This window comes from Crassostrea angulata, chromosome 5 (genome assembly GCF_025612915.1).
Source record: "Crassostrea angulata isolate pt1a10 chromosome 5, ASM2561291v2, whole genome shotgun sequence".
NCBI classification, from domain to species: Eukaryota; Metazoa; Mollusca; class Bivalvia; order Ostreida; family Ostreidae; genus Magallana; species Magallana angulata.
The window spans coordinates 5,399,504-5,419,359 of record NC_069115.1 but is presented as its reverse complement, the minus strand read 5'-3'; the positions used below and the strand labels follow the sequence as shown (position 1 = coordinate 5,419,359).

Sequence of the window (19,856 nt, the reverse complement as noted above, 5' to 3'; positions counted from 1 at the left end):
CATCAATTTTTAGATAAAAAAAATATTGGTTTTGTAAACTGCAACTTATTATTATTATGTGTCCAATTGCCAAGACGCCAGCCTGGTGACGTCTGCGGTTTGCCCTACAGTAACCCTACTGCTACCAGAGCTGCTACCGTAGTTTGCCGCTCATTGCTATCTTTTCCCGCAAGATTCTTCAACTTCCGTGCTTTCAAGGTGGAGTTGATTGCACAACAGCCAAAATCACTTTATATAATGAAGTACATGTATTCCAATTAACTTTCGCTGGTTTCGGAAAAAAGTCTAACAATGCACATACTGAGTTTTGAAGAAATGAAATCCACTATATTAAAGGACTTTTGATATAAAGTGAATGCAAAAAGATAACAAAATATGTTTGCTGTATTTACAAAACAAATTTATACATTGGATTTACGGACAGCTTGATACATGTTAAAAGCTTGGTTACGATGATACATATGAGAACCATGCATTCATTTATACTTGATAATCTAGGGGTCCCTACAATGGAAGCTGATGAGTATTTCACGAATAATACGGTCTCCAAAATCGTTTTGTTTAAACTAATTTTCACATGTACATTTAGCTCTGAAATGAGGGGAAAACTAGGAGACGTCACTTTTACGAATGGAGAAGTGTACTTTCTCTTCCCTACCAAACATGCCATAGTCCCGGTTTCACCTTTATGTTTGTCTGTGTTGTCTATTAGCAGGATATAAAATTATATAGGGAAGAAATTTTACTTCTACTGTCGAAGAAAATTACTGTTGAAGGGTTTTTAAGTTTGAAACATGTAAAAATAACACTTTTAGATTCGAGAATTTGTTATCACTAATTTCTAGTTATTTCCAAAATTTCAAAGATAATATGTGTCTTAAAAATGCATTATATAGTTTTAAAATTTATTTCTTAAATGTTCTAGTAGAAAACATGAAATTAGAGCGAACCTCACCTCAAAACTTGTTTTTTTTATATTAAAGCACGTTTTTCAACGAGTTATTGCTGAAAACATTATGACCCCCCCCCCCCCCCCAGTGGATATCTTAAATTGGAATACTGTTTTTAATCTAGTGTGATTAGATAGCTGCCTGAAATATAACACAACAGGAGGCCGCAAAACTTAAATAAAACGCCAACCATCTAACATAGTCATCATAATGAACCATGACAACCACGCACCCTGCGATACCGATTAGTCCTGTACACAAAAAATATAAACATATTCGTGTCTTACTGTGTACATTTCACTGATAAAGAGATAGAAAATATATCTTGAACTTTCAATGTCTATGAAGGCGTTTTATAATCATAATTAGATCGAGTTGTTCTTATACTGTTTAAATCCATAAAATTTGTAACCACAACGTTCTATATATAAAATTGAAAGATTTGATATTCGTCCAAATTACCTGCAAATGGATAAAAACAAATAAAGCATCCACTAAGACATTAACAGGAACGGCCAACCTCGTCGTTGCTATCCATCTTATGGTCGATGTCATCCCTTTTACGGTTCCTGTACATGGCCCACATCAGAGATAGGGCTAAAAGTACTATCATTACAAACGAAGTTTGAAGTCCAATAATAAGAGTTCCAAGCCCTTCAATTGAAAGTGTAAAAATTTGGTTAGATTCATCATGAATTATCCTTTTTCTTATATCTAAAACCAAATAAATGGTTTGATAATAAGTGAAAACATAAGATTTACGATTTCGAAATCAAGGGCAGAAGAGAGAAAAAAAGTTTTAAAGGTTTTTTATGACTTTGAAAAGACATTTAACAATAGTATACGAGAAATTGTAAATGGTGTTAACAAAAATATGGGTTTGAAAAAATGTCAAACTCCCTACTACTTTCTTGTATGTGTATATTTGTCTGAAATTGATCTATCGAAAAGTTACTGAAATATGACATACATTTAGTTCTTTAATTATGCTATTTTTGCTCCATTTCTTAGTTTACAGTTTTTAGTTTATACTGCAAACATTAAAAATACCATAGTAATATAGCATGTATGCAAGTAAAATTTGATTATCAATGTTGGATATTGTTTATTTTATGTAACAGAATGTTCTTAGTGCTTGCGAGATTGCTTTAGAATATTTTTCAAAATAACTTCAGATGTTAAGCAGGCGAAATTCTAAAATATTTTTTAGACAACACAACCAAAAAAAAGAATCAAAACAATCAAGCTTCGGTAACGAAATATTAAAATAATTCTAATGAAAATTTCGGAATACTAAAATTACGTTGTTTTTTTCTGAAAAGACAATAAAAGGTTGGAATACACATGTTGTTTGGCGAATCTCAGTATTGTATTTCAACCAATTCATTTGTCAAAAAATCAGAGACATTCAATAGAGCGACTGCATTATTTGTTTTTTTAACATAATTAAATTTTAGCCTTAAGTTCAAAAGAGCTGCTTAAGGCCAACGCAGCGGACGGTCTGTGTAGGAGTGCTGAAAGATAACGCGAACGAATTAATTTGCTGATTGGCGGTTGCTGTTAATTAAGTTGTACTAGTAAGATAATCCGTTCTGAAGGTTTGTAGGGGAGACAGGCTCTGAAAATGACCACATAAATGGTTACAAAAGACAAAAGTGTAAAAACTAATAGGAGTCAAATAAAGAAAATAAAATGGATAAAAAAAACAATTGAAAATAACAAAATGAAAAGAAAACAAAAAGAACCCGTACAGATTAAACCGATTAAGAAATGAGTTAATACGTTAAATAATTAACGTGAATGATAGTTTGTACATGAAACAAAAAGATGATGATGGTGATATTACTAAGAAAAAAAACAGGATGCTTTTGTTGATGTTCATTTTGGTGAAGTCACTTAATTTGTTTGTTTGGGTTTTTTTTTTTTTTTTTTTTTTGCTCATGAATTTTAAACTTAAATCTTTTCATGTACATTTTCTTTAATTGTAAATGTTAGATTGATATGTCATCTTTTTGGACTTGTTAAAAGGTTTACGAATGTATGTAATGAAAGGATCTCTTTCATGAGCGGTAACCATACATAACAGAGCGAGATGAAAGGTCTAATTTTAATTAAATTGGTATGTAATAATATATCATTGTGCAATATATCTTAGCATCGATCTTTTAAACATTGTTGCGTCAACAATGTGATAAATTTATTCATATTTGTTTTAATCTATGTAAAATAAAATCCTTTCCTTTTTTCCCTTCAAAGTGGATAACGTTTAAATTCTTTAGCTTGTCTGATTCTTTTTTGCGGTTAAAATCTGGTACTGCAATTATTGTCTGAATTTACTATGTTTTAAACATGAATTCTTTTTGCAAATAAACGGAGGTATTATGATTACATAAAACAAACATTATCAAATGTGTTATTTACAAATTAGGATATTGAAAGTCGTATGCAAAAAGGGTGCATTGTCATATCAGACGAACGATATGAATTGATTTAATTTTTCAATCAAAAACCCAATGTTTTTAGTGTACGTACGAATGCTGTTAAAAAATGGTACCCGGTACAAGATATCCAAATCAACTATATGCTTCGACATTGAAAAGACACAATCCCAGAGTACGACTTTTCCTTACCACGTTATACATTATCCTCTAGTGATCAAAAAGCAATACTCATATCAGTCCACACATGACTGTAAAAGTGTGTTTGATAGAACAACTAATTAACATGGGTAGTTTATTACTTTCCTCTGATAGCCTACCTGTGCATATATATTTTTGTTCATAGTCATCTACACTTGTATACTGATAAACTACACAGCTTAAAGTTCATAAAGAACTGAACTTAACAGATCTAAGCTGAAATTCAAGTTTAAGTGTAATTTTAAGTGTAAATTAAGATTTAATTTTATTATAAATCATTTGTTTAAACAAGGGTTGAACTTTCTTCATAAAATGAGGTTTTTTTATTTTATAGCTGATCAATATATGTTATCGCGTTTTTAAGTATAAATGATGTTCTGTATGTAATATATGTGAAAAGAATATACTATGAACTAACAGTTTATTAAAATTTGTATTTTTATGTCAATGTTCCAAAAATGAAGATACTATTATTGTCATCTAGATTCTGTTTCATTTTGTTCGTTTTAGGGAAAACACTTTTGATTCCGACATATTTAAATAATTGACTACTTTGCTAGTTTATTAAATAAAAATACGAAAAAAAGTTGGTTTAGAGAACGATTTATAAAACACTTGGTATTTTATTTCTTTAAAACATACATTAATACTGACTGCTATAAATTTCAATTTCAAATTAAATGAGGAAATCTTGGTGTCAATACAAATCTTTCATTTTGTAAAATCAGAGCTGTAGAGTGATGTGTGATATGATTTGCTGGCAATACAGGCACAGAGAAGACGCATATCATATTTTGAAGCTACAAACTAACCTCTCACTCAGTTCTAAACAATATCACTCTTAGACTAGTAATTTCATCATTTCAGTGGTTTTTCTAAACAAATATGGAAAGTATATATTTTCCTTGCTAAAGTAGCACAGGTGATGGATTTTAAATGTTCAGCAATAAACAGATGTAAATTAGTCACTAAAAACATTTGAACAAAATGTATGACTACAGCTGACAATATACCTGCCTAGGTACGAAATAATCTACAAGGCAAAATTTAACGCGTAATGTTAAGCATCCGTAACCTGTATTTTCATAAATAATATCAACTTATCACGATGTGTTACTTCAATAAATTTTCATAGTTCAACAAATTTGTAGTCATTTAATTATTGATAGCTTTCTAACGCTTAATTCTGTATTTTTTCATGATTCAGTATCTTTTTCGGAAATCTGTAAACTTATTTAAAACAAAAAAATTTGCTCTTTAAAGTTCGTATGTTCATCATACACTGTCCTCGCTGTGGAATAAAATGAAAGCAATACACAAACATGCAATAGAAGCTTTTTTTACACATCGGCAAACAGCACATGATGAAATTTTAATTGCAGATATAAGAGTTATCGGTCTTGATCCGTGATTATTTCTTGTTTGAGATCAAATAAAATTGAACACATGAATAACAAGCTTTTAAATAAATTGCTTCTATCTTTCTATTTTGTTGATTAGAGAAAACGGAAGCTGGAAGTTTGTTGCGACAAATCAAGTTTAGCGAAGTTCCAAACCTTACTTTATTTCAAAACTAATTTCAAATTAATCTTTTGTACGTACTGATATAACGGTTTTGAGGTTTTTAATTAAAGAGCAAAAGGATAGATAAAGATGTTCGTAGTATTTGTTTATATCATGTTACATACTTTGTTTACCCCATATTCCTAATAAAAGGAAAGGTACAAAATTATTGCCAATGTTTATTACAGTTTGTTGAATGTTATTCTAACATAATATAGTTGTGATCTATTATGAATATCAAAACATATGCTTCATCCCTTGTATTTTGATGTTTTGCTGACATAGATTAGATAACAAAAAAAAAACTTCAATGTAATGCTACACAAAAGACAAAAAACACTAAATTTTACTATTTACACATGGAATGTTAATCCAAATAAAACGTAAAACACAAGCTACTTGAAAGGAAAACAAAATAACAATTTAATAACATTTAGACACAATATGTACAACAAAACTTTTGCCAAGATTTTTGCATTCACAGAAAACAAGTCCTATAAATTCATAGCTTAAAAATGAGGAATATCAATGGTTTTGAATTAAGATCCCTTCTTTAATTTTTTTTTTTGTTATACTTTCCACCTTCATACTTACGCATCGACGTATGCTAGTGTAGTGTTTGTTAAATATTATCATTCAAACACATTACATTGAATGTAGATAGATGAAATTGCCATGAGTGTTTAATGTTGTACGTATACATTTTATTCTGAAAAATGTTCGGATTTTGCTTATCCAACTGGTACAAATTGAAGAAACTGATTCCTTTCAAAGGTTATTCTAGATAAGGAACGCGTTTGAAAACTACGCCTTGTACATGACGTTGTCTTCATTTACAAGGTTTCAGATGATACAAATATGAATTTTTCTGCATATCGTTTTATGTTTCTTATCTTTAAAGAAAATCATTTTAACACAAATACATATTTTTATATGCAACGATAAAAGAGTCTATTTTCTCGATATTCTAAAGGTTTTTTCGATATAAAAATTTTAATTAAAATTGGGACATTATTTTTGATCACTAAGTATAATGCATGTGGCCATTGTGCATGTGATAATTGTTGATCGGTTTGAGAGAATCCTACACAGTGGTAAAGTTGCGATGTCCTCTCAAACTTCGTAGAGTTCGCTAATTTTGATAAACATGATTCATTTCAACATAGGCGTTGTCTTCAGGAACATTAAAGTACATCTGATTCTCCACTGGACTCTTCCACTTTGTATCGTCGTATATTCGAACCAATTGTTCACCTTCAGCTTGGAGTTTCTGTTCGATTTGTTTGACCTTTTGTTGTCCACGCCTTCTTCTTCTATTACAAATTGCAGAGATTATCCAACAAGTCCATGTCAGTCCCAAAATTGTGCATAACGAAAAGATAAAGAACAGAAGAGTTCTTCTAGACAGTTCGTCAACTGAAACGTTACCACATTAAAAATGATGAAATAGTGTGATGGAAAAAGAAATATAAATCATATTTTGATTGGTCTCACCACTATTCATTATATTACACAAGAATCTCTTAATATGCAGATCATTGAATAAGATACGATACTTTACTTTGCCAATAAGTGTGTTCTTATGTCAATATTTACAAATACTAAGTACATGTCATTAAATTAAACAGAGATTGAAAATTTAAAAAAAAAAGAAGAACACGTCATTATTCCAATAGATCATGCATGTTGTCATATACAAAATCAGTCTATCTACTCACCTGTTTTGCATACCGCACCATGATAACCGGCATTACATCCAGTGAAGCATGTACCATTGGTAAAGGAACACTGGTTTATGTCACGACAGTGTCCACAGGTTTCATTACAGTCAACCCCATATGTTCCTATCTCACAACCTGCAAGAGTTTCATGTTTTGATTAAAATAGCGAAAAAATTCTGGTTAACATTAATGTATATGTTTTTAACGTACCACTTTAACTTGATATTTTGATTATTTTAATTTTCAATTAAGTTTCATTCTCTTGTTTTATGCTTGCATATCAATATTTTTCTATGTATAAAAGTAAAACTGATATACATAGAAATACTTCACTTTGCTTCGTTTGATCAACAATAAAGAGTTAATAGTGAAACATTGCCGTACGGTTTGTACAATTGTCTTGTGTATATCCGGGTTCACATCCGTATGGACACGCCCCATCCACGTGGTTACACTGCACCATATCTTTACAGTGTCCACAATCAGTCTGACAACTATCACCGTACTTCCTGTGTGTACATTCTGAAATACAAAATCGTCATCTTTAATTGATTTTATCAAGATTTTTAATGATCAACATTGTTTTACACTCATGATATTATAATATAAAGTGCAATACAATCTGTAAAAAAAAAAGATTTCAGCATATATCACCAAATCTGTTGTTTGCAAAATGAAAGGCCATCTTCGAAGGACAATGCCAGTACAAGATATACAGTTAATAAAACTTTGATTTGCTTACTCTGATAAATGAAATGATTTAAAAATCATAAAATCAAAGGCTATGAAATATTCCGCATTTCGGAACCGATACGTCTTCTAAACAATAGCACAGATAAGATAATCAATGCTGATTGAAATCAGTTACCCCTGACAAAAGCCCAAAAGGTTTTCAGCATAAAATGTATATCTTTGACAATATTTGTGATGGATATTTTTCTTAGCAATATTCTCAAATGAAAAACATTTAAAATCAGATTTAGAGAAAAATAGAAGCCTTTTCAATCTTCTTGTCTCAATTGTTCTCACAACAGGTTGTTATCACTTTAAATCTACTGTTCGCTTTGTTGTTTCAATGTTAAGCAATCTGTATATTATAGTTAAATATAAAGAAAAATATTAGTTTTCCATTTTTTTTCATTCAGCCAACTGAACGGTGTTTGACGTGTAAAAAAATGTGCTTGTGTTGATTCTCTCTTTTGTATCTTTTTAACAGCTCAATTGACTAAAATACAAGATATTATATTTTGCAAGCTAAAGCTTTCTTAAGTTAAAAATTTTAAAACATCATTAAAAAATCCAAGTTAAAAACATTTTTATGTACATGTTTAGGAGTATAGTAATAAAATTCATACACTCACGTGTCTTGCATAAATACCCACTGTACCCAGCCATACACCCCGTTAAGCATGTTCCGTTTGTTTGCAGACATCGGTTTGTGTCACGACAATGACCACATGATTCTCTGCATTGCTCACCATACCATCCTTTGTCGCAGACTGTGTTATCATTTATTAGATAAAAAAAAAGAATAAAGGGAAAAAATATATTAATTTCATATGTTTATGAACAGATTACTATGTCAACAAACAACAACGAACAAAACATCATTGTTCATCTATATTTGCATAAATTAGAGGTATATCTAGTTAAAGTTTCATTTTCTTTATTATAAAAAAAGAAAGTGTGATGCAAATGAAACAAAATTGAAAATGAGCTACAAATAGCTGCTTTTGAAATGTGATTGTAACTGTTTAGGTTCAATGCTAATATTGATTTCGGTCACATTTTCGGTGCACCTGTTTTACACTTAAATCCAATGAAACCTGGTTCACATCCGGTTACACACGTCCCTTCCACGTGGTGGCACTGTGTCATGTTTTTGCAGTGACCACAGTCTAGCTGACAGTCCTTCCCATACGTTCCTGCAGTGCAATCTGTAAGAAATGATTTTTTTTTACTCATAATGATAATAACTCATAACAAAAATCGGTTGAAGAAATATTATTACACTTTGTATACGATGAAGAATCATGGTCCTTATCAAAAGAACCTTATTATAAATGCGTTTTACAATATATATCTTGACTACTTTATTTAGAGATATTTCAAAAATTAACTAGTTAGTGGCGAATAATTTTCGTAATTAAGTCTTCGATTGTCCTTAGACATATGATTACTGATTGCAGCGAGAACTCTTTGTGACGAGAGGGTTTTTGCAAAAAATCATTGCAAGCAAGTTAATTTTGATTTACAGCATATGATGCACATATACATACGTGTTTTGCACATTGCACCTTGATACCCAGGGTCACACCCATATAAGCATATTCCATTGCTTTTGGAACACTGATAGACCTCACGACAGTGTCCACAAGTTTCATTGCAGTCAACCCCATATGATCCCATATTACACTCTGCAAGCACGAACAGTAATTATGTTTATAACAATCAAAATATAGCAATTTCTTTAAATATTATGATTATGTATGTATATCAATATCAATAAACAATAATATAATCAAATACAGACAAATGTTGGGAACAAACAACCCGAAATAAAACCATGTCTTGATAATCAACTGGAAGAAATTTTAAACAATCCTTTTTTTACTTAAACCTGTGTTGTATTTGTGAGATAAATTTGATTGACTATTTGGTTTGAACAATGTTGAGAAAAAATAAATTATATTCCAGATATAATAAAACAAAATAATCCGAATTCATTCTTGTTTTGATTAATATTTTTTTTTAGAAAGCTGACTTATGGTGAAAATAGTGTTGAGAGGAAATTAATCTAAATTTTATGCACGATAAAACAAAATACAAAGATGTTTATGTCAATCTAAGAAAAGTTATTAACGATCTGGGCTATAAATTATTAATAATTTACGTACCTTGTGTACACGTGGGTTGTTTATACCCCGGCTTACAGCCTTTGACACATGTCCCGTTAAAGTGATTGCACTGTTGCATATCTCTGCAATGTCCACAGACATTCTGGCATTGTTCTCCATAATTCCCATGTGTACATTCTAAAAATATTACATAAACTATGCTAAAGAGTAATAAAACTTATTATTATACCTCAATATGATTATGGTGTAGAACGCGTCATCTGATTGGTCTTGAGAGTAACCTGACAGGGTTAAAAAAACGACGTGTATCCTGCGGATTAAATATCTTGTCTCACCTCTTTGGAAAACTCGGACTTTTACATTCCAAGAAAAAGCCAAAATGAACATACGGTGTTGAAAAATATGATTAAATGAAAAATTATTTAATCATTTAAATTCTCTTTATGCGACAAAAAAAACAATTTTACTACATTTGATTCGAATTTATTACAGAAAAGAGAGACAATAAGAAAAAAAACAAACAATCATGACGTTATTGCTTTCGACTAGTGGAAAAATTATTAGAAAATTAGAAATCGACGTATTTTTGTATCATCATATGTTGTTCGGTATAATAAAACTTTCATTTGATGAATGCTTGGGAAATATGAAGAATTATTCCCCCAGAATAATCATATTTCCCTCACCATCATGCAATAAATGTATATTGTTTATATGGTTGCAATAGGTATCCTTAAAATGTTTTAAAAAATGTAGAATACAGGTATCAAGTTTTGGAGACAAACTGACATTGTTTGCATTTTGGGGGAACTAGATTTAGTTTGTCAAGAATTAAAAAAAAGACATAAATAAAAAGTGTGTTCTAAAATATCTAAATTGTTTTTTTACTTCATAATATACACGGTTTGTTCCCGTTTTGCACACATTTGAAAATAAGGTATCGAAAAAATGTGTGCGAAACGGGAATTTGTCCAGGTGAGATAATTGCTTAATTGCTATAGTCTATATCACAGTTCCTTTAACGGCAATTGACAATGAAATAAATAAAAGTATCTACTCGCAATATTTACATTTATTTTATGTTACAATATAACTTGCATAAAACACATTTACACAATAATTGACATCCATGTTCTGGAATTTAATTTCAAACATCGATTTGGTCACGAACAATTTCATTTATTTTCTTTAAACAAAACAGATTATTGCAAAAATATTGTGTATGTAGTTCTTTTGTACAACTTCCTGCCTTTAGGAAGTATATGTACAAGCTACAAGTTTGAAGAAAAACTTCCATATGTTTATAATATTTATTTATTGCTTTTGCTTACATAAATGCAAAAAATGTGTCTAGTGAAAACGCTGCTAAATATTTTTCATTTATACTGTGGTTTGAATAATCGAAGAAAATAGACAAACTGGATGATGGTATGATGATAAATCGGCAATTTTATAATGTATGCTTCAAAACATCTTGTTCAGATATTTTCACAAAACCTATCAAATGTACACCTAATTCATAGATTTTCAGCCATGTTTGAGGCATATCGAATCAATATTTAAATTATCATTTTTCTCGGAATTTTTTGAGCTACTGATTTGAAAAACCAGAAAAGTGAACCCGCAATATACTATATCGGTGATGTCGATCATAAGATCTACTGTGAAGGCTGCTAATTCAAAGATTGAAATATTTTGTGATATAGGTATGTTTCTTTTTATGAAAATCTTTCTGTTGATACCAAACAACCAATTATAAACATGCGTTTTACATATTTTGCAGCTACAATGTAAGTTGTAAAAAGAGACACGGAATACCCCATATGACTGTCCGTGTAGTTTTCCCCTTTATCATAAATGTGTCCATGCACTTCCATTTGGATTGGGACAGGCAATGTTTCCTAAATTCATCTTTTTTTAGTTTTATATTAAAAGTAAATGGGCAAAAATGTAAAAGTCAAATCATCTAATCCTTATATTTCTTACCAGTGAGCGGAAATTTAAGACTAAAAATATTATTTAATATGTCATCTTTATTTTATCAAATGAAAAAAAAATTGTGATAGTTATTAGACTAAAACACAACAAAATACCATAAATTCTTCTTGTTTTATGGCGCTATGAATGAATGATAAAACACAAGTAAAAATCCAGGTAAAATCTTTGACTTAAAGCAGACTATAATTGCTATCACAACACAATTCACTCCTATTGTTCTATACCCAATTATCAAATGTGTGCAAAACGGGAACACACCATATACACACGACGAAGGTACGTTCAATCCATCTCATCTTGGAATGATATTGTTTCAAGCTTGCTAAATCTCTCTTGTACATACACTCATGTTTATTACATAGCATGACCTGACAATGAATCTGTTACATACACAGGTAGACGACGATCATTGTAGATTTAAAAAAAAAATGTAGTCTTTTCCATGATTTATTTAGGTAATCCATCCATTTCATATCTAATACGTTTGATCACTAGTATCTTATTTTTTGTCTTTGAAAATGTTAAATAATGAAGATTGGTCATAAAAACTTTGCAGAATTTTAAACTTTTTCTTTCTCACCTCTTAAAGTTAACATTGAAGTAATTAGCAGTAAACCTCATCTGTGATTACCTGATTCACACCTGTTGCCGATGTACCCAGGTTTACACTCCAGACAGGTGCCCGTTTCCATGTAACAGTATCGGCAATTGACATTGGAACAACAGTCTATTCCGTAGTACAATCCTGTGTTGGGACAACCTTAAAACGATTAATAATTAAATTAAACATAATGAATTGATAATCATTTCTATTCATATACGTTCATGAACATGCATTTGTAAATATGTATCAATAAATTAAATTCACAACGTATTTCTTTTACAAAAAAAACAGGCCATAATATTCTAAATTAAAACTTAAGGCTTACTTTATATATGAAAGCAATCAATGACTTGTTTGTAGTGAAGTAAAATGTATGTGCTATAAAATGAATGGAAAAAAATAAGTGTTTGTCTGAAATCTCTGCCTTCGAATTGTGAAATAAACATTGCGGTTGATATGGTTTACATATTAAAACCAGTGATTGTAAAATGGATGAAAATCATATGTTATCTGAAAGGTTATTCAACAATACGACAAAAATTAGTGTTTCGGATCGCAAAATGTTTATTTACATATCTAAATCAAATCTAATTGCATATAAGCACATCGTTTTCTAAAGGAATTCAGCATGTGGATAGGTAACATAACCTGGCCAAAATACTATATGACGCGCGTGCAAAGCGTATTTATTATCTTGACGTTACACTAAATTTTGCAGATATCAACGTCTTTTTTTTAAGTATCGGGCCTTTAGTTATTTTTTTTTTTATTTTAGGTGTTACATTCGCCATTGATATAACGTTCACTGTTATGTTTTACTCGTATAACATAGATTGAAGTTAAACTCAATCATTTCATTTTTTTTTTTGTTTCCATTTTTTTTTAGTAAAGAATATTAAATTAAATGCATAAGCTTACCATAAACTTCAACTTCACATAGCATATTCGCAGCAAACGTATACTCAGATGTGTCAGGATACCAAACCCCTGGTCGCTTCTCATTGTAGTAAATTACATATTGTGCTTTTGTAGAGCATGAAATGTATGAAAGGGGAGGTACGGTAAATACTGCATATTCACTATCGTTGAAGCACATATATCCATCTAATATATCTGTAGTATTGGAAACATACACGGAAGATCCAACAGTTCCTGTGTGAACAAGCAGATATCAACATATTGGGTTGATAAAGTGTGTGCGTGTGCGTGCGTGCGTGTAGATATACATGAACTTTTTTTTTCATCATTTCATAATTCATCATAACATCATAAAATTATCTCTTCCTTGACGTTTTTGCATTTTTACCATTAAACAACCATTAAACGGCTTTTCTTTTAGTTTACATTCGGTGCATAGCTGAACAAACAAAACATTATCTTCAGAGATGAAACTATTCAAGACTTAAAAGTGCCAAAATAAATTGCTTTGTATAAATTCTCTAATTAGCGTTTTTTTCCCTTTTGAAAATATGTCTAATATCAACTCTTCTTTAAAACACCGATTAAATGGTGAATTATGGGGGCTAACGTTGATTCATTTTATTATAGTTCTAAGTTAAAAAGTTTAAATAATTAAACTCAAAATTAATTGTTCAATGGATCATATTTTCTTCAAGGTTGCTGGGTAGTCACTAAGGCCTACTTGCTTACTTTTCATAAAAATAGTTATCATGTCTTCAAGAAATGATAGCATTTGTATATTAATTAAGATGCACTCTCTGTAATGCATATGTATTATTACAGACGTAGAATAACTTTTAAAATTTCAATTATTTTGTTAATGCATCAATCCAAAAGTTTTAACGACGTATAAACTGATGAGAGTTGGTTTATAATGCGTTATTAGTCATGTATGATCAAATTTGTCACATTCTACTTGTTTCCGTAGTTGTTATTAAGAAATCGAACTTCTCTTTCGAATCACAATGTGACTTTAAAAATGTAAGTTTTATTACCCCAATGACCATAGGATTTCATGTAGTAGATGATTATGTGATGGATTCTATGGATGCTAGTCAGGTTCACCCACCAAGTGGCGTTCTGTTCACCATATGTTTTAGAACACTCTCCACCTCTCCATGACCGGTTTGATTTACGACCATCCACAGCATTGCTGGCGTCATATCGTTTGTCAGCAGTCCATGGTCTTTTCTGATAGGCCGGTTTGTTAAGTGCAATATTGACTGTCAAAAATAACACTATTTAATTTACTTATGTACAATTCAAAACAACTCTTGAGATTCAATCGTTAGCTTCGTTGGGCATAAGTTTTATTTCATTTTTCATAATTTGTTGCTTCACAGCAATTAAAACGCTGCTAAATAAATCTGTTGCATTGATATGATCCATATATATCAAACCATATCATCTTTGTATTTTTTTTTTCAAAACCATAAACGCTCATTTTCAATTTTTATTTTATTTATTTATTCATTTATTTATTTATTTTTTAATTACTCATTTATTTATTTATTTGTATGTTTATTCTTATGCATATTTAACGAACTTTAAAATGTTAACTAATTTCAGTTTATGTTTTTTTGAGACTGGCTTTAGAATGTAAGTATACTTAATCATTAAAATTCCAAACTCTATAGAACACTGTGCCTAATAATTATGCAAGTGCCAGGAGGCATTTTTGCATACGATTAAGATACATTTTTGAAACAATACATATGTACCAAATAATAGACCATTGAGTATAGAGTATATACAAGTAACCACTTTAATTTTCAGTATGTCTTACTTATTTAACTTTAGAAATTAATACATTATGAGGGAAAATAATTCTCATTAGAAAAATAATTGTCCTATAAAAAATATTAAAAATATTGTGGAATAATCTTAACATCTAACAGGAAGTATATTTCATATATGAGAAAAGAATTGTCTACAGTATTTTTATTCAAACATATAGTTGTACAATAAGACGATAATAATATTATCACGGTAATGATTTCTAAATACCCTATAGGAAAAATGTTTTACTATGAGAAAATTGTCTTAAACTAAGGTGTTGTGTTTTAAATGTAAAATATCATGCTTGAAAGGTGAAATACATCAATAACAAAAGTGTTTATAATTCGTTAGGCAATGGTCTTTCATATGGCACATTTAAAGTTTTTTATACATACACCTTACACGGGGGAAATTACCACCATGTCACTGAAACAATTATCTGACACAACGTTATGTATAAGTTTACTCACCGAATGCAGCGGTAAAAGCCAGCAGCCATAGGAAAACGATAATTTTGCAAGATGTTTCACCAAGCAGTATCATGTTTAGAATCTCGTATGGCCAATCTCAAACGTGTGTTATCTTAAAAGCCCACATACCAAAATATGATATGATTAGATTACAGGAAGTAGAAAGTTTGAGAAATAATAATTTTTAAAAAATGTCAAAAGCACTTATTACTTGCTAAGAGAAAAGGAAGTTAAAACACCAATTGCAAGCATAGGCGACTGCAGACTTAATTCTTTAAAGAGACCTGTGTAAGAATACTAAGATAGTTCTTTTCTTATTTGCGCTAATATTTCTTCATATTATATTCTTCATCAGTAATATGCAAGGCTAAACAAATTTTTTATATTGATTTGCATAATATATGTATTTTTGCGCCAAAATTCCTTCATATCATGTTCCTTTATCAACTTGATACAAAGGCTATACGAAATTTTGGAAATGAAATGCTGTTGAAAATACCAAGATATTTTTTGCACTATTTATTCTTCATATCTATTTCCTAAACTAATTAATGGTCAATGCTGAACAAAACATAGTTGAGTTGCTAAAGAAAATGCCAGAACATATTTAGTTGTGCTTATTTTTTTTTCTATGTGATATTTTTGTGGACAAATTGTTGTTAAGTCAATGACAGTACATTCTGTGAGTTTCTGATTCACAACATTTGTGTAGTTTTTGGAAATCAGGGTTTCCAACAATTTGTTGGAATTTCCATGGGTACCAACTGCACCCCATTGTTAGCAGACCTATTTTGTATTCATTATTCATAAGCAGAATTTGTTCAAAGACTTGTACATGTTAATCACTCGCTGCGGCCTTCAACTCGACATTTATGTATATCTAGGACCTATTTTCAATTAACATCTGTGACTTCATTCTTACGTCGACTCGATATATGTCACATCTTAGTCATCTGCTTTATATTAAGTTATTTTACTAGAAAAAGACAACACATTTATGATAAACGTTATCACTTTAACTTTCCTTACTTATGTAGCAATATACCTTCATCACCTGCATATGGGATTTTTGTCTCTTAGTTGATTTGATACACAAGGGCATGCTCTACGTATAAACAGTTTCTAAGGCGAGGCAAGCTACTGAAAAACAAGTCTATAAAACAAAGTGTGTGTGGGGGGGGGGTTATATAGGAAAAAAGAAAAATTTTCTTATAGAAAAACAAAAGGGGCTTGATATTTACCATAAAAATATGTGGATAAAAATCAGCAGATTATTTTGATCTACTGTACTTTATTGTCAAGATATTTAAATTTTGATACTGTAATGCTGATTTGATCAGAGTTAAGACAATTGTTGTCAGGTGAGCGATGTGGCTCCTGGGCCTCTTGTTATTGGTTTTTTTTTCTTTTAAACTTTTGAACTTCTATTTGTAAAAGTGGTAATTATAATTATTTATAACAAAAAAAAATATTTATAACAAAAAATATAATATGATTCGTACGTTTACAAAAAAACATAATATTCTTAAACTGATTCTTTTCTCAAAACCAGGTCACGAAAATATAAAGTACAATATATATATATTTAGTAGCACTAAAAACCAACAACACTCGTTATCTATAGTGTCGGATCAAAAGATACATGGTTATGAGATGAGATATAAAAAAGCTCTTAAAATAACCAACGACACGAACAATAAAGTAAATTATTGTCAACCCGTCCCTTCTTCAGAACAACAAAATTAAAACTACATATGAAATCTGAAAAGCATCTACAAAACTAGCACTAAACTAAAATTTAAATAATATATAAAACACCGGATTTGAACATTGGATTTGCTAGCTGCAGAACTGTAGCTCTCCCGGAAAAAATATTGAAAGACCGGAGAGCTACAGGGCCACCCATTGAAAAAATTGTATATTAAATTCTTCATGCAATTTATTACTGATATCGCCTCTTTACTTGCCTCAGACTTTCTCCGAAACACGCTACCGACCTCGGAAAAGCAAGTATGTTGAATTTACATCGAGATCGAGAGTCGCCATTTTTACATGTAAACAAAGTGCACCACATGAATTTACGGGACTGGTGATGGTGTTTAAAAGACTATCCGAGGCAAGTGAAGAGACGATACCAGTAGTAAATTTCATGAAGATTTTAATGGTACTAATTGTTTTTACAAATTTGCGTATAAATAAGGTAAATCAGTCGAAAACTAGCGCACGTTTTTCTGCGCAAGAAATATACAATTTTTTCAATGGGTGGCCCTGTAGATCTCCGGTCTGTCAATATTTTCCCCCCGGAGAGTTACAGTTCTGCAGCTATGGATTTGCCTATATATACAAATACAGGATATGGCAGGGTTTGCCTAAAGTACATCTAAGAAACGTTAAAGTTTACAGTTTGTCAGGTTTGCTATCAACACATTTGATTCTTAACAGTACTGAAGATTTACATTGGATTAAGTAACACCTTATAAAACAACTTAGGATATGCAATAATAAAACGCAATGTATAGCAACATTGTTTCCTTTCCAAATCAACTTTTAAGATAACAGCCATTTAAACCATTCGGTCGAAACATAGTTTTGAAATAATGCTATTCAATTGGAGTAAAGGTTTAAGAAGTAACATACCATCAGAAAGCTATTCACCGACAATGTTAGAGAGTTTTTCATTTTGATGGTTTTAAAACTTCCTGTTTGTGCAATTTACTGTAATAAGTATTTAGTTGTTTCATTATTGGCAGGTTTAAGAGTGTAATTTATGCTTGAATTGTCAATTCTTTTAAAAGCAAATGCAGTCTTATTAATTTAACTTCATAGAATTTAAAAAAAAAAATTTTCAAATCAGACTGCATTTTCAAGATAAAATACCAATTGCGCAATTTAAAAAGTAAGGATAATAATACAGGTACGACCTGGATACGCCTATAATTGAATTACGCAAAATAGGCAAAAAGTATACTCAACATGTTGGCGAATTAAAGTGTTGAAAAACAATATTTATGCTTAAGTTAAGTGCTGGTTTTTTTTCGACATAAATAAAACTGCAATGAATGAAGAATACAATGAAAGAAATGAAGGAAACAGGCGCAACATTTCAATCGTTTTAGCAAATGAGACCATGCAGCCAGGCACACAGACGAACCAAGCAAAATATTTATAAAATAAGGTGTTCTAAACATCTTAACATTCCAAATTATTTCCTTCTGTTAAAAGGACTATATGCAGGATTAAATACTTTTATGACCCCAAAAGTTGTAAATTGAACTTTAGAAATTTGATTTAATCATATACATTAATCTTAATAAAATATTGTCTGATCGATGTCATTATAGATATATGATATGTTTAAAAAAAAATTGCATACATGGTATCAAAGCAAACCACGAGAAAGTGTTCTACAAGCTATTCCAGAAAAAAAATACTAAGCGCATGCTTGTTCCATTCACATTATTTTTACTATAAATATTATGTGAAAAGGGTGTGAAACAAAGTCCATTATAGTTACACTAGAAAAGAACAAATATTAGATGATGTTTGATAAAATATGTCAAATAAAAACTATAAAGGTCGAAAGGATTGTTTACATATTTTAATAGTATTCGGACTTACTGCAAGATAATTGCTATCAGTGTATGCCGAGCAATAGTTCGATATTTTAGGCATCAATGATAAAAATGCTAGTTACTTTTAATAGATACGGAGGTATTACTATACATTACTATGCAACAAATTAATGCTTTTATATGATTAACATATTATTAATTGTATAAACAATTCAGAGATGTTAATAGATCTAACTATGCAATTCATTCTTGTTAAATGAATGGATGAGATTCTTTTCTTTTTCTGACAGAATGTGTCATTTTGAAGCAAGTGACATATTCAGATGACGAGCACAATTGGCCTCTCGCGTTTTTCAGTCGATGAATCAATTGGCATAGAAAACTTTTGCAAAGGTTTTTGAAAGCGTTGACATCACAAAGCAAATTTATTTGTCTGAATGACTTTTCTGAGAAAAGCAACTGTTTCTCATACCACACAATATGTTTGATTAGTTTTTCATACAAAGGTTGATCTTAATTGGGTTTTTTTTAAATTATAACAGAATAAATTTGGTAGGTAGTCAATGTCGATATAGATATATAGAATATTTTAACATATAACCATTTTTAATGATGATTTTAGCCATATATAAGTGTGTTGACATATATATGCCTGAATTTAAACACTAATCAAATTATTCATATGTTTCACAGAGTTTCTCTGTCTGTATGTCCGTCTGTCCGTCTGTCAGTCATTTTATAT

At 30.4% G+C, this 19,856-nt stretch overlaps 1 protein-coding gene across 1 annotated transcript; it reads right to left on the bottom strand.

Annotated features, from left to right (window-relative positions):
* Nucleotides 1–6,284: 6,284 nt before the first annotated feature.
* LOC128183051 (multiple epidermal growth factor-like domains protein 10) lies at nucleotides 6,285–15,615 on the bottom strand. The gene is made up of 11 exons (XM_052851876.1): nucleotides 15,543–15,615; nucleotides 14,289–14,516; nucleotides 13,252–13,485; nucleotides 12,361–12,489; nucleotides 9,771–9,908; nucleotides 9,153–9,290; nucleotides 8,673–8,810; nucleotides 8,235–8,372; nucleotides 7,258–7,395; nucleotides 6,871–7,008; nucleotides 6,285–6,568 (listed from the first exon to the last, which is right to left on the bottom strand). The coding sequence occupies exons 1-11, from the start codon at nucleotides 15,613–15,615 to the stop codon at nucleotides 6,285–6,287; spliced, it is 1,776 nt and encodes a 591-aa protein (XP_052707836.1).
* Between the last annotated feature and the right edge of the window lie 4,241 nt (nucleotides 15,616–19,856).

Excerpts from the sequence above, each read along its gene's own strand:
- LOC128183051 (XM_052851876.1), bottom strand. The coding sequence starts at position 15,615 with ATGATACTGCTTGGTGAAACATCTTGCAAAATTATCGTTTTCCTATGG. Across the intron at positions 7,396-8,234 it reads TGGGTATTTATGCAAGACAC|AATGTACACACAGGAAGTAC; the intron begins GTGAGTGTATGA and ends TTTGTATTTCAG. Across the intron at positions 7,009-7,257 it reads ACAAGACAATTGTACAAACC|GTTGTGAGATAGGAACATAT; the intron begins GTACGGCAATGT and ends AAACTCTTGCAG.